The 22,741-nt window shown below is 51.2% G+C and overlaps 1 protein-coding gene across 1 annotated transcript in view; it reads right to left on the bottom strand.

The window, feature by feature from the left end:
* Window positions 1-8,928: 8,928 nt before the first annotated feature.
* Window positions 8,929-22,741, bottom strand: part of swap70b (switching B cell complex subunit SWAP70b) — a 155,072-nt gene continuing 141,259 nt past the window's right edge. The window contains exons 10-12 of the mRNA XM_068046386.1: window positions 17,406-17,604; window positions 16,144-16,240; window positions 8,929-12,161 (exon numbers count right to left, since the gene is read on the bottom strand). Of these exons, the coding sequence (XP_067902487.1) occupies window positions 12,049-12,161; window positions 16,144-16,240; window positions 17,406-17,604 (409 nt within the window). The 3' untranslated portion in view covers window positions 8,929-12,048. The remainder of the gene's footprint in view (window positions 12,162-16,143; window positions 16,241-17,405; window positions 17,605-22,741) is intronic.

Below are 22,741 nucleotides of genomic sequence, written 5' to 3'. Positions count from 1 at the left end.
GAGGGAGGTCGGGGGTGGGGGGGAGAAGAGAGAGAGGTCGGGGGGGGAAGAGAAGTGAGAGAGGTCGGGGGGGGGGAAGAGAAGTGAGAGAGGTCGGGGGGGGGAGAGAAGAGAGAGAGGTCGGGGGGGGAGAGAAGAGAGAGAGGTCGGGGGGGGAAGAGAAGTGAGAGAGGTCGGGGGGGGAAGAGAAGTGAGAGAGGTCGGGGGGGGTGAGAGAAGAGAGAGAGGTCGGGGGGGGGAGAGAAGAGAGAGGTCGGGGGGGGGAGAGAAGAGAGAGGTCGGGGGGGGGAGAGAAGAGAGAGGTCGGGGGGGGGAGAGAAGAGAGAGGTCGGGGGGGGAGAGAAGAGAGAGGTCGGGGGGGGAGAGAAGAGAGAGGTCGGGGGGGGAGAGAAGAGAGAGGTCGGGGGGGGGAGAGAAGAGAGAGGTCGGGGGGGGGAGAGAAGAGAGAGAGGTCGGGGGGGGGGAGAGAAGAGAGAGAGGTCGGGGGGGGGAGAGAAGAGAGAGAGGTCGGGGGGGGAGAAGAGAGAGAGGTCGGGGGGGGGGGGGAGAAGAGAGAGAGGTCGGGGGGGGGGGAAGAAGAGAGAGAGGTCGGGGGGGGGGGAAGAAGAGAGAGAGGTCGGGGGGGGGGGGAGAAGAGAGAGAGGTCGGGGGGGGGGGGGGAGAAGAGAGAGAGGTCGGGGGGGAGAAGAGAGAGAGGTCGGGGGGGGAAGAGAGAGAGGTCGGGGGGGAGAAGAGAGAGGGGTCGGGGGGGAGAAGAGAGAGGGGTCGGGGGGGGGGGAGAAGAGAGAGAGGTCGGGGGGGGGGAGAAGAGAGAGGGGTCGGGGGGGAGAAGAGAGAGAGGTCGGGGGGGGAGAAGAGAGAGGGGTCGGGGGGGGAGAAGAGAGAGGGGTCGGGGGGGGAGAAGAGAGAGGGGTCGGGGGGGGAGAAGAGAGAGGGGTCGGGGGGGGAGAAGAGAGAGGGGTCGGGGGGGGAGAAGAGAGAGGGGTCGGGGGGGGGAGAAGAGAGAGGGGTCGGGGGGGGAGAAGAGAGAGGGGTCGGGGGGGGGAGAAGAGAGAGGGGTCGGGGGGGGAGAAGAGAGAGGGGTCGGGGGGGGAGAAGAGAGAGAGGTCGGGGGGGGAGAAGAGGTCGGGGGGGGTGGAGAACAGAGGGAGATCGGAAGGGGGAGAACAGAGGGAGGTCGGGGTGGGGGAGGGTGGAGAACAGAGGGAGGTCGGGGGGGGTGGAGAACAGAGGGAGGTCGGAAGGGAGAGAACAGAGGGAGGTCGGGGTGGGGGAGGGTGGAGAACAGAGGGAGGTCGGGGGGGGTGGAGAACAGAGGGAGGTCGGAAGGGAGAGAACAGAGGGAGGTCGGGGTGGGGGAGAACAGAGGGAGGTCGGGGTGGGGGAGAACAGAGGGAGGTCGGGGTGGGGGAGAACAGAGGGAGGTCGGGGTGGGGGGGAACAGAGGGAGGTCGGGGTGGGGGGGAACAGAGGGAGGTCGGGGTGGGGGGGAACAGAGGGAGGTCGGGGTGGGGGGGGAGAGAAGAACAGAGGGAGGTCGGGGGTGGGGGGGGGGGAAGAACAGAGGGAGGTCGGGGGTGGGGGGGGGAAGAACAGAGGGAGGTCGGGGGTGGGGGAGAGACAACAGAGGGAGGTCGGGGGTGGGGGGGAGACAACAGAGGGAGGTCGGGGGTGGGGGGGAGACAACAGAGGGAGGTCGGGGGTGGGGGGGAGACAACAGAGGGAGGTCGGGGGTGGGGGGGAGACAACAGAGGGAGGTCGGGGGTGGGGGGGAGACAACAGAGGGAGGTCGGGGGTGGGGGGGAGACAACAGAGGGAGGTCGGGGGTGGGGGGGAGACAACAGAGGGAGGTCGGGGGTGGGGGGGAGACAACAGAGGGAGGTCGGGGGTGGGGGGGAGACAACAGAGGGAGGTCGGGGGGGGGGGGGAGACAACAGAGGGAGGTCGGGGGGGAGACAACAGAGGGAGGTCGGGGGGGGGGGGGGAAGAACAGAGGGAGGTCGGGGGGGGGAAGAACAGAGGGAGGTCGGGGGGGGGAAGAACAGAGTGAGGTCGGGGGGGGGAAGAACAGAGTGAGGTCGGGGGGGGGGGGAAGAACAGAGGGAGGTCGGGGGGGGGGGGAAGAACAGAGGGAGGTCGGGGGGGGAGAGAACAGAGGGAGGTCGGGGGGGAGAACAGAGGGAGGTCGGGGGGGAGAACAGAGGGAGGTCGGGGGGGAGAACAGAGGGAGGTCGGGGGGGGGGGGGGAGACAACAGAGGGAGGTCGGGGGGGGAGACAACAGAGGGAGGTCGGGGGGGGGAGACAACAGAGGGAGGTCGGGGGGGGGAGACAACAGAGGGAGGTCGGGGCGGGGGGGGAGACAACAGAGGGAGGTCGGGGGGGGGGGAGACAACAGAGGGAGGTCGAGGGGGGGGAGACAACAGAGGGAGGTCGGGGGGGGGAGACAACAGAGGGAGGTCGGGGGGGGGGAGACAACAGAGGGAGGTCGGGGGGGGGGAGACAACAGAGGGAGGTCGGGGGGGGGGGAGACAACAGAGGGAGGTCCGGGGGGGGGAGACAACAGAGGGAGGTCGGGGGGGGGGGAGACAACAGAGGGAGGTCGGGGGGGGGGGGGAGACAACAGAGGGAGGTCGGGGGGGGGGGGAGACAACAGAGGGAGGTCGGGGGGGGGGGGAGACAACAGAGGGAGGTCGGGGGGGGGGGAGACAACAGAGGGAGGTCGGGGGGGGGAGACAACAGAGGGAGGTCGGGGGGGGGGAGACAACAGAGGGAGGTCGGGGGGGGGGAGACAACAGAGGGAGGTCGGGGGGGGGGAGACAACAGAGGGAGGTCGGGGGGGGGGAGACAACAGAGGGAGGTCGGGGGGGGGGAGACAACAGAGGGAGGTCGGGGGGGGGGAGACAACAGAGGGAGGTCGGGGGGGGGGAGACAACAGAGGGAGGTCGGGGGGGGGGAGACAACAGAGGGAGGTCGGGGGGGGGAGACAACAGAGGGAGGTCGGGGGGGGGAGACAACAGAGGGAGGTCGGGGGGGAGACAACAGAGGGAGGTCGGGGGGTGAGACAACAGAGGGAGGTCGGGGGGGGAGACAACAGAGGGAGGTCGGGGGGGGAGACAACAGAGGGAGGTCGGGGGGGGAGACAACAGAGGGAGGTCGGGGGGGGGAAGAACAGAGGGAGGTCGGGGGGGGGGAAGAACAGAGGGAGGTCGGGGGGGGGAAGAACAGAGGGAGGTCGGGGGGGGGGGGGGAAGAACAGAGGGAGGTCGGGGGTGGGGGGGAAGAACAGAGGGAGGTCGGGGGTGGGGGGGAAGAACAGAGGGAGGTCGGGGGTGGGGGGGGGAGAGAGACAACAGAGGTCGGGGGTGGGGGGGAGAACAGAGGGAGGTCGGGGGTGGGGGGGGGGGAAGAACAGAGGGAGGTCGGGGGGGAAGAACAGAGGGAGGTCGGGGTGGGGGGGGAGAACAGAGGGAGGTCGGGGGGTGGGGGGGGGGAAGAACAGAGGGAGGTCGGGGGGGAAGAACAGAGGGAGGTCGGGGGTGGGGGGGGAGACAACAGAGGTCGGGGGTGGGGGGGAGAACAGAGGGAGGTCGAGGGTGGGGGGGGGGGGAAGAACAGAGGGAGGTCGGGGGGGGGGGGAAGAACAGAGGGAGGTCGGGGTGGGGGGGGGGAGAACAGAGGGAGGTCGGGGGGGGGAGAACAGAGGGAGGTCGGGGGGGGGGGAGAGAACAGAGGGAGGTCGGGGGGGGGAGAGAACAGAGGGAGGTCGGGGGGGGGGAGAACAGAGGGAGGTCGAGGGTGGGGGGGGGGGAAGAACAGAGGGAGGTCGGGGGGGGAAGAACAGAGGGAGGTCGGGGGGGAAGAACAGAGGGAGGTCGGGGGTGGGGGGGGAGACAACAGAGGTCGGGGGTGGGGGGGAGAACAGAGGGAGGTCGAGGGTGGGGGGGGGGAAGAACAGAGGGAGGTCGGGGGGGGGGGAAGAACAGAGGGAGGTCGGGGTGGGGGGGGGAGAACAGAGGGAGGTCAGAACAGAGGGAGGTCGGGGGGGGGAGAGAACAGAGGGAGGTCGGGGGGGGGGAGAGAACAGAGGGAGGTCGGGGGGGGGGAGAACAGAGGGAGGTCGGGGGGGGGGGGGAGAGAACAGAGGGAGGTCGGGGGGGGGGGGGAGAGAACAGAGGGAGGTCGGGGGGGGGAGAGAACAGAGGGAGGTCGGGGGGGGGGGGGAGAACAGAGGGAGGTCGGGGGGGGAGAACAGAGGGAGGTCGGGGGGGGGGAGAACAGAGGGAGGTCGGGGGGGGGGGAGAACAGAGGGAGGTCGGGGGGGGAGAACAGAGGGAGGTCGGGGGGGGAGAACAGAGGGAGGTCGGGGGGGTGGGAGAACAGAGGGAGGTCGGGGGGGGGGGGGGAGAACAGAGGGAGGTCGGGGGGGGGGGAGAACAGAGGGAGGTCGGGGGGGGGGGAGAACAGAGGGAGGTCGGGGGGGGGGGAGAACAGAGGGAGGTCGGGGGGGGGAGAACAGAGGGAGGTCGGGGGGGGGGAGAACAGAGGGAGGTCGGGGGGGGGGGGGGGAGAACAGAGGGAGGTCGGGGGGGGGGGAGAACAGAGGGAGGTCGGGGTGGGGGAGAACAGAGGGAGGTCGGGGGGGGGGAGAACAGAGGGAGGTCGGGGGGGGGAGAACAGAGGGAGGTCGGGGGGGGAGAACAGAGGGAGGTCGGGGGGGGAGAACAGAGGGAGGTCGGGGGGGGAGAACAGAGGGAGGTCGGGGGGGGAGAACAGAGGGAGGTCGGGGGGGGAGAACAGAGGGAGGTCGGGGGGGGAGAACAGAGGGAGGTCGGGGGGGGAGAACAGAGGGAGGTCGGGGGGGGAGAACAGAGGGAGGTCGGGGGGGGAGAACAGAGGGAGGTCGGGGGGGGAGAACAGAGGGAGGTCGGGGGGGGAGAACAGAGGGAGGTCGGGGGGGGAGAACAGAGGGAGGTCGGGGGGGGAGAACAGAGGGAGGTCGGGGGGGGGAGAACAGAGGGAGGTCGGGGGGGGAGAACAGAGGGAGGTCGGGGGGGGGAGAACAGAGGGAGGTCGGGGGGGAGAACAGAGGGAGGTCGGGGGGGAGAACAGAGGGAGGTCGGGGGGGAGAACAGAGGGAGGTCGGGGGGGAGAACAGAGGGAGGTCGGGGGGGAGAACAGAGGGAGGTCGGGGGGGAGAACAGAGGGAGGTCGGGGGGGAGAACAGAGGGAGGTCGGGGGTGGGGAGGGGGAGAGACAACAGAGGTCGGGGGTGGGGGGAGAACAGAGGGAGGTCGAGGGTGGGGGGGGGGAAGAACAGAGGGAGGTCGGGGGGGGAAGAACAGAGGGAGGTCGGGGTGGGGGGGGGAGAACAGAGGGAGGTCGGGGGGTGGGGGGGGGGGGAAGAACAGAGGGAGGTCGGGGGGGGGAAGAACAGAGGGAGGTCGGGGGGGGGAAGAACAGAGGGAGGTCGGGGGGGGAGAACAGAGGGAGGTCGGGGGGTGGGGGGTGGGGGTGGGGGGGGAGAACAGAGGGAGGTCGGGGGGGGAGAACAAAGGGAGGTCGGGGGGGGAGAACAGAGGGAGGTCGGGGGGGGGGGGAGAACAGAGGGAGGTCGGGGGGGGGGGGGAGAACAGAGGGAGGTCGGGGGGGGGAGAGAACAGAGGGAGGTCGGGGGGGGAGAGAACAGAGGGAGGTCGGGGGGGGAGAGAACAGAGGGAGGTCGGGGGGGGGAGAGAACAGAGGGAGGTCGGGGGGGGAGAGAACAGAGGGAGGTCCGGGGGGGGAGAGAACAGAGGGAGGTCGGGGGGGGGGAGAGAACAGAGGGAGGTCGGGGGGGGGGAGAGAACAGAGGGAGGTCGGGGGGGGGGAGAGAACAGAGGGAGGTCGGGGGGGGGAGAGAACAGAGGGAGGTCGGGGGGGGGAGAGAACAGAGGGAGGTCGGGGGGGGGAGAGAACAGAGGGAGGTCGGGGGGGGAGAGAACAGAGGGAGGTCGGGGGGGGGAAGAGAACAGAGGGAGGTCGGGGGGGGGAAGAGAACAGAGGGAGGTCGGGGGGGGGAAGAGAACAGAGGGAGGTCGGGGGGGAGAACAGAGGGAGGTCGGGGGGGGAGAACAGAGGGAGGTCGGGGGGGAGAACAGAGGGAGGTCGGGGGGGAGAACAGAGGGAGGTCGGGGGGGAGAACAGAGGGAGGTCGGGGGGGAGAACAGAGGGAGGTCGGGGGGGAGAACAGAGGGAGGTCGGGGGGGAGAACAGAGGGAGGTCGGGGGGGAGAACAGAGGGAGGTCGGGGGGGAGAACAGAGGGAGGTCGGGGGGGAGAACAGAGGGAGGTCGGGGGGGAGAACAGAGGGAGGTCGGGGGGGAGAACAGAGGGAGGTCGGTGGGGAGAACAGAGGGAGGTCGGGGGGGGGAGAACAGAGGGAGGTCGGGGGGGAGAACAGAGGGAGGTCGGGGGGGAGAACAGAGGGAGGTCGGGGGGGAGAACAGAGGGAGGTCGGGGGGGAGAACAGAGGGAGGTCGGGGGGGAGAACAGAGGGAGGTCGGGGGGGAGAACAGAGGGAGGTCGGGGGGGAGAACAGAGGGAGGTCGGGGGGGAGAACAGAGGGAGGTCGGGGGGGAGAACAGAGGGAGGTCGGGGGGGAGAACAGAGGGAGGTCGGGGGGGAGAACAGAGGGAGGTCGGGGGGGAGAACAGAGGGAGGTCGGGGGGGAGAACAGAGGGAGGTCGGGGGGGAGAACAGAGGGCGGTCGGGGGGGAGAACAGAGGGAGGTCGGTCGGGGGGGAGAACAGAGGGAGGTCGGTCGGGGGGGGAGAACAGAGGGAGGTCGGGGGGGGAGAACAGAGGGAGGTCGGGGGGGGAGAACAGAGGGAGGTCGGGGGGGGAGAACAGAGGGAGGTCGGGGGGGGAGAACAGAGGGAGGTCGGGGGGGGAGAACAGAGGGAGGTCGGGGGGGGAGAACAGAGGGAGGTCGGGGGGGGAGAACAGAGGGAGGTCGGGGGGGGGAGAACAGAGGGAGGTCGGGGGGGGAGAACAGAGGGAGGTCGGGGGGGGAGAACAGAGGGAGGTCGGGGGGGGAGAACAGAGGGAGGTCGGGGGGGGAGAACAGAGGGAGGTCGGGGGGGGAGAACAGAGGGAGGTCGGGGGGGGAGAACAGAGGGAGGTCGGGGGGGGAGAACAGAGGGAGGTCGGGGGGGGAGAACAGAGGGAGGTCGGGGGGGGGAGAACAGAGGGAGGTCGGGGGGGGAGAACAGAGGGAGGTCGGGGGGGGAGAACAGAGGGAGGTCGGGGGGGGAGAACAGAGGGAGGTCGGGGGGGGGAGAACAGAGGGAGGTCGGGGGGGGAGAACAGAGGGAGGTCGGGGGGGGAGAACAGAGGGAGGTCGGGGGGGGAGAACAGAGGGAGGTCGGGGGGGGAGAACAGAGGGAGGTCGGGGGGGGAGAACAGAGGGAGGTCGGGGGGGGAGAACAGAGGGAGGTCGGGGGGGGAGAACAGAGGGAGGTCGGGGGGGAGAACAGAGGGAGGTCGGGGGGGAGAACAGAGGGAGGTCGGGGGGGAGAACAGAGGGAGGTCGGGGGGGAGAACAGAGGGAGGTCGGGGGGAAGAACAGAGGGAGGTCGGGGGGGAGAACAGAGGGAGGTCGGGGGGGGAGAACAGAGGGAGGTCGGGGGGGAGAACAGAGGGAGGTCGGGGGGGAGAACAGAGGGAGGTCGGGGGGGAGAACAGAGGGAGGTCGGGGGGGAGAACAGAGGGAGGTCGGGGGGGAGAACAGAGGGAGGTCGGGGGGGAGAACAGAGGGAGGTCGGGGGGGAGAACAGAGGGAGGTCGGGGGGGAGAACAGAGGGAGGTCGGGGGGGAGAACAGAGGGAGGTCGGGGGGGAGAACAGAGGGAGGTCGGGGGGGAGAACAGAGGGAGGTCGGGGGGGAGAACAGAGGGAGGTCGGGGGGGGAGAACAGAGGGAGGTCGGGGGGGGAGAACAGAGGGAGGTCGGGGGGGGAGAACAGAGGGAGGTCGGGGGGGAGAACAGAGGGAGGTCGGGGGGGAGAACAGAGGGAGGTCGGGGGGGAGGAGGAGGAGAAAGAGAGAGGGAGGTTGCGGGGGGAAGAGAGAGGGTGGTTGGGGGGGGGAGGGGGAAAAGAGAGAGTGGGAGGCCGGGGGTTGGGAGAGAGAGGGAGGTCGGGAGGGAAAGAAAGGGAGGACGGGGGGGTGGTGGGTGGGTGTGGTGGGGAGGGAGTGCGAGATTAGCGGACCAAGTGGGGGGAAAGAAGAGGACTGGAGGAGAAATGAGGACAGCAGGGATCCAGAAGCCCTCTGGTACCTTGGTCAAGCAGCTGTTTATTGTGTGAGCCAAGACAGCTAGCATCAACAAATTATTGGACCATGAAAGGCATTACTAACCTTAATCTCTCCCAATGGCCACTTATGCACTTTCTACCTGGATAATGATCAGGAACCCTCACTGAGTTTTCTTTCCCACCCCTGCACTATATCAAATGAGATTGGTCAACTTAACAGAGCTGGAACCAAGACCAGGTCGAAATTATTCAGTGTACTTCTTCCCTTATTTCCTGTGTTTAAGTCAATTATATATTCTTCTCCTAATCTGTGGTTTATTTCTGAGCCACCAATTATCAATGTAAAACCTTAAAGTTTGGTTTGGATCAGAAAAGAGAGAATTGTTTCTTTTTTTTTTAAAAAAAAGCACAACAGCATAAAAGTCTGTTGGATTTGTTTGTGCAGATGCCAAGTGGGTCTAACTAGACACTTCCCAATGGAGCAAGTCACTCCACGCCACACTCCCACAGCTCCAAGTACGGAATTAGTGACATTACTGGGCACTTGTGCTAGAACTTGATTGCATACTATGCACGAGTGAGGATGAGCAATGTTTGGGAGAGGGGTGAGAAATATATTAAAAGTCAGAAGCCATGTTGAACATTTAAAGTACATCTCATTTTTATTTTATGCACTAAACACTGTTTTAATGCAGATTTACAAATAGTTGCAAATTTTCAGCTTGCCTGCAGTTACAAATCTATGACAGCAATTTTAACTTAAGCATGTTAACAGTAAAATGTGAAGAGGCTGCCGAAAGCAATTCTTATTCTTATCTTGGCACTTTAGATAACTGTCTACACATGAATCATGTGTAAACACTAGTCAGTCAGAAGTTTGATGATCTCAGCAGGTTTTAGAATGATATGGTTAACAATTGCATTCCAGTTCGAACCAATGAGGATCCAGTTCAAGTCAAGGAGTTATGGAACAAAGTGTTTGTACAGAACTGTTCAGAAGTGTTCACAATAAAATACACAAAGTTAAAAAACAAATCTAAAGTGAACGGTTTACCTTCTTAAAGTGACAATTCTTCTGACCAAAGTCTAAAAATCTGATCACTATTAATTCTCAAATATCAGTCTTGTCTAGCTAAAATACAAATCTCAGTAAGAAACAGTTACAAAAGTTATAAACTCTACTTTTAATCAAATAAAATAACAGAGATGAATTTCCTTAGCAAGCTCAACACATTTCTCAAATTAGCTTTGCATAGATATTACAGTTTTTTTTAGTTATTCAAATCATTTACTCTTTGCACACTAATTTAGCATCCCAAAAGCTTTGCCCTTTCACAGAGGGCCTCATCAATCCACTGAGGCTTTACCAAAAAATCTTTTATGCATTCTTTGAAGTTTCTGTAACAAACCAGATTAGTTTTTTTCAAGTTGTTAATCTCTTCTCTCCCCTCTTGAAGATGTTGACCCCTTCTTGGGGTGCAGTATCGTGGGCCCTGATACTTATCCAAGTGCATCCAATGAGTGGATGGAAGGTGGGGGATAACAACAGAGGCTATTTGCAGTTATTGTTGTTGTGGGGAGTTGGGGGAAATCAAGCCCAATTGTGTCCTCATCCAAAGTTCACATAAATGCACTTCCAATGAGATGGTCATCAGGAGTGGGAACTCTGGCCAATTTTCCACTCCTTAAGCCAGGAATACAGGACACCACCTTGAATGAGGTCAGCTAACACAACATAGACTGTGGTTTGAACCTGGGACCTTACTGATCAGTATGGCTGAACTATGAACGGGATAAACATACTGAGCTTTTCAGTGCATGTTTTTAATTCCTCTGGCATTCATCTCCCAACAACCAAACCAACAAAACACAGCATCAGAGGTTAACATGATTTCTGGCATAAAAATTTCCAACAGGCTCGTTAAAAAAAAACATTTGTGTGGTAAAACTGGGATAGAAGTTCACATTGGCTCACTTTTGGCATTAATGAAGTTTCCTTGGACTCCCCATTTATTCAGTCAGCATTTTCTTCAAAATGAACATTTCCACTAATTGAGCCACACTGCAGTAATTTCATCACATCTTATTCCTCATTTTATGATGGCTTTGCTCCATGTGAACAAACCAGATTTATTTTTACAAACACAACTCCACACTGGTGATAAACCAATGGCACCTGTGCATACAATTCAATTATATACACAAAGCAAAACTGAACAGGGACTGATTTTAAAAAAGATAACAGTTTAGAAGAATTAAATTACATGCAGATCAATGCTACAGTCCTCGAGAACCTCTTGCTGGATATCAAGAGGACACATCTGCTTCACTTTCAGCTGAGCAGAACACTGGATTTTACAAAGTATCTCTTCAACGAAGGGATAATGGTGTTAAACCTTTGAAAGATTATGGTGTAAAATACACAAGCACTCAAGCGCATTGTCCAGATTTGTCTTGTTTTTATTCCCGATATTTAGACACACAAACACACTTTCCCTATCTTAAGAGTCAACTCAAAGTTTATATTTTTATTAGCTAGGTTCAAACAATTATATAGAATAATCTGAAAGACTCTTTAAATATCATTTCTGTAATAAATCAATTAAAATATTTATGAATTAGTTTAAGAGATAAAATAATAGTTATAGTCTAAACTTCGGCATATAATCAGCATTTTCTCAAAGACAATAGTTTCCAAACCTTTAATGCTTGCTACCTCAGGTAAAATTCTGGCAAGACGACAATTTCATATATTGAAGCAGTCCCTCCAAACTGCAAGAAGGTTCAACTGGTCAATGTACATTTTCTTCATAATATTCATTTTTATGACATTTCTATTTAAAACATACGGACACTCAATCGTAATCGAACAGTCTAACAATTTTAGGGTTTGGAAAGTATCAGACTTCAAAGATAAATTCTAAATGAGCGGACTAAAATATCTACATAGAGTTTGTCATCTTATCATTCTAGCAACTGCATTTTGAGATCCTGTTAACACAAAATAATATTCAACACTTAAACAGAACATGAAACATCTGACTAAAACATTGCCAGACCAAGGTCTATACAGGCTAATGACATCAATTATTGGCATTGTGATGGGACCTGACCAAATCGAAATTAAAAAAAAGTGTAGGATTTCCCTTTTTCCTCCCGCAAGTGACAGAAGTCAACTGGAGTGACTCGGGCAAATCTGCACTTCACACATTCACCATTACAGTCTGTGAAAATTACAGTCCTGGTTAGCTGTTTTATTACAATTCAGATGGAGTGTAAAGATTGCAAATGTTGGATATTAGTGCTGTGAATGAAGCCAATAACATAAACCTAGTTTATCCTATATGACACTACAAAATTACATGACTAAACCAACCCAGTCATTCATCATGCTCAAGTTCTCCAGTAGAAAGTTAGTAAAACAGTGCAGCACAAGAATAGAGACAAGTAAAAAAGCAAACTTTTCAAGTCTAGCTTAAAAATTACAGAATGTTGAAAGCAGGATTTAATAGTATTTGAAATTAACAGGACAACATTATTGAAGAGCCTATCAGAACTTCATGTTAACTACAAACGAACTGTCCTTTACTTTGTTCCAAAGTCTGGTCCCAGACTGTTAATATTTTAGCATAAAATATTTCTTTGCATAACAGTTTCAAACCAGTTCTGCCTCTACAATGAGCATGTCCATAGCATTTTCTTCCAGTGTGTAACCAGGTGATCATCTATCAAAATATAGTCCAAAACTTTGATCTGTTATTGCGTTGCAGCATTTTTCTGTTTTTGCCAGCTCTTTTCCCTTAGGCTCAACTCAGCCTCTGTGAAGGAAGCTGGTCCCCAATTGGTGATCAGCTGAGGGCCCTTTGAACCTACAAGAATTAAGAAACAAACATTCAAAATAAGAAATTCAACATGCACAGGACAAGGATGACTGTATGTTGAGTTTAAAAGTGGAGTAACTACGTTGTATTTCTTTGAGGCAAAGAATGATGGAACAGGTAACAGCGCAACATTTTCCATCATTTTGCTAAGAATACTGTCTTAACCCTCCCTCTGATTCTGTTCTTACTGACAGGTGCTTCACATCTCTATCCTAACTTTCTGCTCTTATGGAATCTACTTGGTCTTAGCTATGTAGAATTAAAATAGTTCATATTGTTAATTCCAGATAAAATTGCTATAAATATTTTTTCATTATATATAAAAGAAAAAAAAAAGTCATTTGCAGAATGTGGGCGTCACTAGCAAGACCAGCATTTATTCTCCATCCTTAAGAGGGTAATGGTGAGCTGCCTCCTTGAACCACTGCAGTCTGTGAGCTACAGGTACACCTGCAGTGCTGTTAGCTAGGGAGTTCCAGGATACTGAGGGAACAGCAATATATTTCTAAGTCAGGATGATGTGTGACTTGGAGGAGTACATGCAGATGGTGTTCCCATGTGCCTTCTGACCTTGTCCTTCCAGGCGATAGGGGTCATGGGTTTGGAAGTTGCTGTCAAAGAAGTTTTGGTTAATTGCTTGAGTGTATCTTGTAGATGGTACACACTGCAGCCACTGTGCAGCAGTGGTGGAGGGAGTGAATATTTAAGTTGGTGGATGGGGTGTCAATCAAGCGGGCTGCTTTGTCCTGGATGGTGTTGAACTTCTTGCGTGTTGTTGGAGCTGCACCCATCCAGGCAAGTGGAGAGTATTCCATCACACTCCTGACTTGTGCCTTGTAGATGGTCAGAAGGCTCTGGGGAGTCAGGTGGCAAGTTACTTGCCACAGAATTTCCAGCTTCTGACCTGCTCTTGTAGCCACAGTATTTATGTGGCTGGTTCAGTTCAGTTTCTGGTCAATAGGGAGTCCCAGGATGTTGATGTTGTGACATTCAGCAATGGTAATGTCAAGGGGAAGTGGCTAAACTCTCCTTTGTTGGAGATGCTCATTGCTGGCACGAATGTTACTTGCCACTTATCAGCCTAAGCCTAAATTTTGATGAGGTCTGCTGCAATGCGGGCACAGACTCTTCATTTTCTGAGGAGTTGCGAATGGTACTGAACATTGTGCAATCAGCAAACACCCCTACTTCTGGCTTTATGATGGTGGGAAGATCATTGATGAAGCAGCTGAAGATGGTTGAGCCTAGGGCACTGCCCTGAGGAACTCCTACAGCAATGTTCTGGGGTTGAGCTGACTGGTCTCCAATAACCACAATGATCTTCCTTTGTGCTAGGTTATGAGTCTAACCAGTGGTGATCTTTTCCCTTGATTCCCATTGACTTCAATTTTACTAGGGCTCCTTGATGCCAAAACTTGGTCAAATGCTGCCTTGATGTCAAGGGCAGTCATACTCATCTCACCTCTGGAATTCAGTTGTTTTGTCCATGTTTGGACAAAGGCTGCAATGAGTTTGAGAACTGAGTTTCCTGGTATAATATGAAATGAGCAGAGTGGGTTATTGATAAGTGTCGCTTGTCAGCACTGTTGATAACACCTTCCATCACGGAGCTCCTGATTGAGTGTAGGCTGATGGAGTGGCAATTAGTCGGATTGGATTTGTCCTGCTTTTTTGTGGACAGGATATGTCTGGGCAGTTTTCCACTGTGCCAGTGTTGTAGCTGTACTGGAACAGCTTGGCCAAAGGTGCAACTGGTTCCGGAGCACAGCACAAGTCTTCAGTACTACAGCCGGGAAGTTGTTGGGACCCGTAGACTTTGCTGTGTCCAGTGCGATGAGCCGTTTTTTTGATACGATGTAAAGCAAATCTAGTTGACTGAAAACTGGCATCTGTAATGGTGGGAACCTCAGGAGAGGTTGAGATGGATCATCCATCGGCACTTCTGGCTGAAGATGGCTGCAAATGCTTCAGCCTCGTCTTTTGCACTGATGTGGTGGGCTTCCCCATCATTGAGGCTGGGGATGTTCATGAAGCCTCCTCTTCCAATTAGTTATTGAATTGTCCATTACCATTCACGACTGAATGTGGCACAACTGCAGAGCTTTGATCTGATCTGTTGATTGTGGGATTCCTTAGTTCTGTCTATAGCATGCTGCTACTGCTGTTTAGCATGCACGCAGTCCTGTGTTGTACTTTCACCAAGTTGGTACCTGCTTTCTAGGTACATTTGGCCCTACTCCTGGCATGCTCTTCTACACTCCTCATTGAACCAGGATTGGTTCCCATGGCTTGATGGTAATGGCAGAGTGAGGAACATACCAAGACTTTTGTTTGCTGATTGTACTTAAATACGATTCTGCTGCTGCTGATGGCCCACAGCACCTCATTGATGCCCCGTTTTGAGCTACTAGATCTGTTCTGAATCTTTCATTTAGCACACTGGTAGGGCCATACAACATGATGGAGGGTGAAGACGAGATGAGGTCTGTGCAGTGATCACTCTTACCAATCCTGTCATGGATCTGCGACAGGTAGATTGGTGAGGACGAGGTCAAGTAAATTTTTTCCTCGTGTTGGTTCTCTCACCACCTGTCATAGTCCCAGTCTAGCAACTGTGTCCTTCAGGACTTAGCCGGCAGCAGTGTTACTGAGCCACTCTTGGTGATGGACGTTGAAGTCCCCCACCCAGTGTACATTCTGTGCCCTTGCTACCTTCAGTGCTTCTTCCAAATGGTGTTCAGCATGGAGGAGTACTGATTCATTAGCTGAGAGAGGGCAGTAGGTAGTAAATTAACAGGAGGCTTCCTTGTCCATGTTTGACCTGATGCCACAAGACATCATGGGGCCCAAAGTCAATGTTGAGCACTCCCTCCTGACTGTATACCAATATATCACCACCTCTGGTAGGTTTGTCCTGCCGGTGGGACAGGACATATCTAGGGATGGTGATGGAGGAGTCTGTAATGTTGGTTGAAAGGCATGTTTCTTGAGTATGCCTGCATCATGCTTTTGCTTGACTAGTCTGTAATTTTGGCACAAGTCCCCAGATGTTAGCGAGGAGGATTTTGCAGAGTCGACTGGGCTGGGTATGCCATTTTCGCATCCAAATCCGATGCCTAGGTCAATGCCATGTGGTCCATCCGGTTTTATTCTTCTTAGACTGTTCTGTAGTGGTTGGATAGAACTGACTGGCTTGCTAGGCCATTACAGAAGGCAGTTAAGAATCCAGGCTCTTAACAGCGAATCAACAACAAAACCAATTTGTTTTTCCCAATAGTGGCTCCTATAAAATAGTTTCAAATGTAGTTCAGCCATGCAGTTAAAAAAACAAATCAATAAACACAGTTTTAACACATCTCAGCCCATACTGGCCATTAATTCCATAAATCCAAACTTTTGCATACGAGGTGATACAAATTATTTAAGTCCTGGAACTGTACTTTGGGGGTAGAAAAGAGAACAGATAAGAGACTGCACATTAGTATTTTATTTTGGATAAGCCTTCAAAAAAAAAATAAATAAAAAATTCTTTACAACCCCTTCTTCCAATTTGTCACTCAAATCAATGGGGAATGAGTAGGAAGATCAAAAGAAAAATATTACTGTACCTCGTCTATTTCAAAAGTATTGAAAAATAAATCACCAAGTTGTAGTTCACGCAAAATGGCTTAAAAGGGAGGAATAAGACTACAATCTTTCTTTGTCCTTTGCTCATTCTCTCACATGCAATGATACAGCAACAAGGACCGACACAGTGACTGCTGCCTTCGTTTCACTGAATCAATGACCAGTGACTTTTTTTTTTTAAAAAGCAGATAGTATACACTTACACAGATGTAATAACAAAAAAAGTTAACTCCTCAACCACCACTTTCAATTTGATAGCTCCATATTTGATCACTGGTTACACTTGTGAAAGGCATTATTGCTACAAGGTGATATTGTACAACAATTATTTCACTTTTCCTACCTGGCTCTATAAGCCGCAGCAATCCTTCATGTTGAGCCACCTTGTCCTTCCAGTTCTTTGTCTTGTTAGCTGCCAACTCTAATTTTTTTGCCACTTCCTATTACAAAGTTATAGAGTTGAAACAGTTTATTGCAGTATTATATGAATATAGCTTCAATAACTACTTTTTCCTCCCAATTTTCTTCTCACCTCTTCCTCTCCTGAAGATTTCAATTCTTCTTGTGTGAGGGTTTCAAGGGTGTTGAGCACCCTTATAATACCTCACTCAAGTGATTATTAATCAGGTGCGTGTCCTGACAGCCTATGTTGGTAGACCTTATTCGTTTAATACAGCAATTCCTATGTTCCTAGTTCAGGGAGAGGTTTAGCATGGATCTTAGAAGCTATATCACATTCAAGGATGAGAAAAGGGAGGCTGCAGATGGGATAATAGTTTGTATGAGGAGAGAGAGCGCGAAAGGGTGGGTTACAAAACAAGAGTTCATTTGGCCTACAAAGTGAATGAACTGGTTATTTACTGGAGGAATCCAAAACTAATCCCATTGACCTGCTTTCTCCCCATGACTTTGTATCATCTGCTTCAAATATTGATCCAATTTTCTGTTAAACTGTACAATGGTCTCTAACTAATCTCTGAGACATAACATTCCATGTTCCAAGAACCCTGTGTGTAAACAAATTGCTCCTAGACTCTCTCAATATCAATGGGGATTTTATGTTGATGATACCTTGTTACTGACTCTCCAACTCATCATTTTAAAAACTTAGCAAATCTTCTCAATCTTCCCTGTTCCAGCAGAAATAATCCCAGTATCTCAAATCTGTCCTTGTAACTACACAGTTCCCCATCCCTGCCATTATCCTGGTAAATCTAAACTGTACGCTCTATATGGTCCTTTAATAATTCTTATTGGATTTACAAACTAACTGGGAACATAATACTGCAAAACTCAGTTCTTCCTATAGCATGCAAGGTTATATGTTGATTTAGATTGTTATATGTACGTAATTTAACACATAGCCAATTAGACTGTTGAATTAAGAAATGGGCACTATATATTGAAAGATGTGCACATTTTCAGATGTTACCAAGCTAGAGAACAAGAAAGCTCAAGTTTAATTGATTCAGCATTTTATGCTCAACAGAGCAGCTACACAGAAAGTGTGAACCAGCAAGAACAAGAAACTCTGCATGACCTTTGAGGCTATTATACAATCTCCCACAAGAGGATGTCTCTTTTGCTAATGTGTCACAGTTTTACCTCGTATTGCTCAAGTGCTTGTTTCCTTTCGCTCTCAAGTTCATCCAGTTGCTTCATCGCTGCCTCCAATGCACGTTCTTTTATTGCTCTCTGATTTTCCAGTTCTTGCTTTTCTGCTTCTGTCATTTGTATAGTTTGTTGTTGCTTTAAGTGCAGTCTCTCCAAATCTAGCCGTTTACTGCACTCCTCTTCCAACAATCTGCATCAGTCAAGAAATAAGATACTACTGGGTTAACAGCATTCTTGTCTAAATCCCTCTCTCTCGGGTTAACAGATCCACGTTAACCGATTGATAAAAAGTGATGACTTCCCAGAATGCAAAGTCAATCCATTATCAACTAAGAGGAAGTCATTAGTGTGTGAAATTTTCTTCAAATTTAGTTTTCTTGATAATCTTAGTAGAAAGAAGCATTATCCAGTATGCTACTAAGTCATATAACAAAAAGAACAAAGATAATTACAGCACAGGAACAGGCCCTTCGGCCCTCCAAGCCTGCGCCGATCCAGATCCTCTCTCTAAACATGTCGCCTATTTTCTAAGGTTCTGTATCTCTTTTCTTCCTGCCCATTCATGTATCTGTCTAGATACATCTTAAAAGACTCCATCGTGCCCGCATCTACCACCTCCGCTGGCAATGCGTTCCAGGTGCCCACCACCCTCTGCGTAAAGAACTTTCCACGCATATCCCCCCTAAACATTTCCCCTTTCACTTTGAACTCATGTCCTCTAGTAATTGAAACCCCCACTCTGGGAAAAAGCCTCTTGCTATCCACCCTGTCTATACCTCTCATGATTTTGTACACCTCAATCAGGTCCCCCCTCAACCTCCGTCTTTCTAATGAAAATAATCCTAATCTACTCAACCTCTCTTCATAGCTAGCGCCCTCCATACCAGGCAACATCCTGGTGAACCTCCTCTGCACTCTCTCCAAAGCATCCACATCCTTTTGATAATGTGGCGACCAGAACTGTACGCAGTATTCCAAATGTGGCCGAACCAAAGTCCTATACAACTGTAACATGACCTGCCAACTCTTGTACTCAATGCCCCATCCGATGAAGGAAAGCATGCCGTATGCCTTCTTGACCACTCTATTTACCTGCGTTGCCACCTTCAGGGAACAGTGGACCTGAACACCCAAATCTCTCTGGACATCAACTTTCCCCAGGACTTTTCCATTTACTGTATAGTTCACTCTTGAATTGGATCTTCCAAAATGCATCACCTCGCATGTGCCCTGATTGAACTCCATCTGCCATTTCTCTGCCCAACTCTCTAATCTATCTATATTCTGCTGTATTCTCTGACAGTCCCCTTCACTATCTGCTACTCCACCAATCTTAGTGTCGTCTGCAAACTTGCTAATCAGTCCACCTATACTTTCCTCCAAATCATTAATGTATATCACAAACAACAGTGGTCCCAGCACGGATCCCTGTGGAACACCACTGGTCACACATCTCCATTTTGAGAAACTCCCTTCTACTGCTACTCTCTGTCTCCTGTTGCCCAGCCAGTTCTTTATCCATCTAGCTAGTACACCTTGGACCCCAAGCGCCTTCACTTTCTCCATCAGCCTGCCATGGGGAACCTTATCAAACGCCTTACTGAAGTCCATGTATATGACATCGACAGCCCTTCCCTCATCAATCAACTTTGTCACTTCCTCAAAGAATTCTATTAAGTTGGTAAGACATGACCTTCCCTGCACAAAACCATGTTGCCTATCACTGATGAGCCCATTTTCTTCCAAATGGGAATAGATCCTATCCCTCAGTATCTTCTCCAGCAGCTTCCCTACCACTGACGTCAGGCTCACCGGTCTATAATTACCTGGATTATCCCTGCTACCCTTCTTAAACAAGGGGACAACATTAGCAATTTTCCAGTCCTCCGGGACCTCACCCGTGTTTATGGAGCAAAATATTCCAGGTTCTATTTTTGGTCAGCAGAGGAACCAGATATGATGCTCCAACTGGCAACAGTGACCCTGGGCTAGGAAGGTGGAGGGGGAAAGAGAAGGTTGGGGGCAGAGAAATCAGTGAAATTTCTACCCACCTGATCCTTATCTAATATCCCCAAGAGAAATGTTTATGGATATCAGTAAAGAGAGAAGAAATGTTTTGTGTCTAATCACATGTTTAAAAAAAGTTCCTGTTTTTGCCAATATTCTGTCCCCTCATGTTTCATTCCTTTGCTGATCTACAGTCCCATGAGCAGAAGTCACTCGCTGGTACTTTCCCCCAATGATTTTTAGTCATTATGAGTTTTAATAGCAAGCGTCATCAGACTGTTCAACGGTTGCCGATGTGGGGGGAGGGGGGGGGGGTGTGGGGAGGTGCAGGGAGTGCATAACAGCTTATCAAAAATCTGTCCTCTTCCATGTACTTTCAGGCACAATGGTCTTGGTTAATCACCCCTCCCCTAACACAGGAACGTGCAAAATGTTTACAAAGCATCTGTGTTTTGATGGAATTGTATGAACGATTAATATGGTAATTTTTAAGCTAGAATTCAACTGTAGATAGTAGTATGCAACGTTTCGGAAAGCCTGACAAACACAAATCACAGAGGTAACCACTGCCTTAGGACGCTTTCCTTGAAATAGTCATCACAATCAGTGGTCTTGAACAATTCAGTATTATTCAGCAGGTTAATAGGGACATAGTTATTTTATAGTGCATAATATTAGAGAGTTTTGCATGTTATCTAGAAGCACTGATGCACTATTTGCCACTGTGCTGATCCTTCATCTCAACATTCTCCTATATTTAATAATAAAATATAAGATGCACAATTTCATCATACACTCTTAGGAATGGAGGAAGACATGATTGCAAATGAAGCTATACATGCACACTAGAAATGAATGGCTAATAAAATCTTTGAAATGCAGAACTCTGATTAAATGCAGCCCTTTTAATGAAAACAGTGTTGAGTGTGATCACAGCAGCACTTAAACACCTACAGAATTCTATGCAATTTAGTATGCAAACATAAATAAATAAGCTCAGTGGAGACTCAGACATTAGAACACAGTAACAGGAATAACCCATTAAGCTCCTCCAGCCTGTTGCACCAGTCAATTAGATGATGCCTGATCTGTAGCTTCACTCCACTCAAAGGCCTTGGTTTCATATCCTTTTATACCCTTGTCTAGGAAAAATCTACCAATCGAGTTTTGAAAGTCATTAACTGAGCTAGCATCTACTGCTTATTGTGGGAATTTCACACTTCTACCACCCTTTGTGTGAAGCACTGTTTCCTAACTTCTCGCCCGAATGGCCTGGCTCTGATTTAAAGGTTATGTCCCCATGACCTAGACTCTCCCACCAGAAGAAAATGTTTCTCTCTGTCTACTCTCTCAATTCCTTTCAAAATCCTAAAAAAACTCAATTAACCTTCCAGGGAATACAAGCCTAGTTTATTTAATCTCTCCTCATAATCTAACCCTTGGAACTAAAGGCCTGCTCAGTTCTGGGAAAAAAAACCTGACTCGAACTCAACAGAACCACATCGGGCCCAAGTCCTTCCATATTTTCCTGCGCCCGACCTGTCCATAGTGCACTCACTGTACTTACCACTTTTGGATGGATGGAATGGAAGGAAGCTGCACTGCTGCAGCATGCGCGCAATGACGTCATAGAGACGCTCACGTGCTGAATGCGCAGACGCAGAGTCTGTGGAATACTGTGGAGTACTGTGTGTGTCCGACCCAGACCCGGCCTGACCCCGAAAGCCGGACCCAGAAGAGCGACCCGAACCCGACACACGTCGTTGGGTCCAGGTCAGGTAGCAGGCCTTTACTTGGAATCTTAGTAACATTCTTGTGAATCTGGGCTGCACTCCTCTCAAGGCCAATATATTCTAAGATGTGGTTCCCAGAACTACACAATGCCCCCAGCATGCTCTAACGGGGGCTTTGGATAAAAGTATTAAAACAGCGTCCCTATTATATTCTAACCCTTTAGTTATAAAGGCTAATATTTCATCAGCCTTTTATGATTATTTTTGCACCTGACTACTACATTTTAGTGATCTGTGTACATGGAGCTCCATCATGCCTAATTTTTCACCATTTAAAAATACTCAGATGTATCCCTTTTTGGTCCAAAATGGATGACCTCCCACTTGTGTTGAAATCCATCTGCCACAGTTTTGCCCATTCACCTAATCGATCAACGTCTCTTTGTAATCTTATGGTTTAGTCTACTCTACCTACTACGCCACCAATCTTTGAATCATTGGCAAACTTGCACTCATGCTCTATTGTGTTATCCAAGCCATTAATAGATATAGTAAATAGCTGAGGTCCATTATCCATAATCTTTGATTTCTATCCTCTAACTAATTTCCTAACCAGGTCAACAATTTGCCTTTAATTACATGAGCTTTCATTTTAACTGACTGTTACTTATGTGCAACCTTATCAAATGCTTTCTGGAAGCCCATGTAAACATTTCACTCTCGACTTTAGTTACTTCAATTCAATTAAGTGCATTACAGAAGACCTATCCTTCACAAATCCACACTGGCTCTTTTTAATAAGCTCAAATTTCCCTACTTGCTCAGTCACTCTGTCCTTAATTATAGGTTTCAATAACCTCCCCACAACTCTCCTAGATGTTAGACTAACAGATCTATAATTTCCTGGATTCACTCTCTTACCTTTCTTAAATAATAGACTTGCATTTGCAATTTTCCAATCTATTCTTGAATTGAGTGTGTTTTGGAAGATTATGGCTAAAGCATCTGCAATTCCCTCACCTACTTCCTTTAAAATTCTGATATGGAATTATCGGGACCTGAGGATTTGTCAGTCTTCATTACCATTATTTTTTCTAACACTGTTTTCTTGCTTGCATTAACTTTAGTGAGTTCCAGTCCTTGATTCATGATTAATTTTCATGGAATGTCAGGTGTATTATCCTGCTCCTCTACTGTAAAGACTGACAAAATATTTATTCAACAAGTCTGCCATTTCCTTATTTTCATTTGCAATATTAACCCTCTCTATTTTTAAAGGTTCCAAATTACACTCGACTACCCTTTATCTTTAAATATAAATTTAGAAACTGTGCTTTAATCTTGATATTCCTCGCAAGTTTCTTTACGTATTCCTTTCTGCAGCTCTTAATATCTTTGTGTTCCTTTGCTGTTCTTTATATCTTGCCCAGTCGCCTAGATTTACACTATTCTTTGCATATTTTATGCTCTTCTAGTTTTATATTTTCTCTAACTTTCGTCATCAACCACGGCCTTTTTGTTTCATAAGTAGAGCTCTTTCCCCTCAGGGGTATATGTTGGTCCTATATTAAGCAGAATTTTTTTTTT

Source organism: Heterodontus francisci, chromosome 14, assembly GCF_036365525.1.
Source record: "Heterodontus francisci isolate sHetFra1 chromosome 14, sHetFra1.hap1, whole genome shotgun sequence".
Lineage (NCBI taxonomy): Eukaryota > Metazoa > Chordata > Chondrichthyes > Heterodontiformes > Heterodontidae > Heterodontus > Heterodontus francisci.
This window is presented reverse-complemented; position numbering and strand designations above follow the sequence as displayed.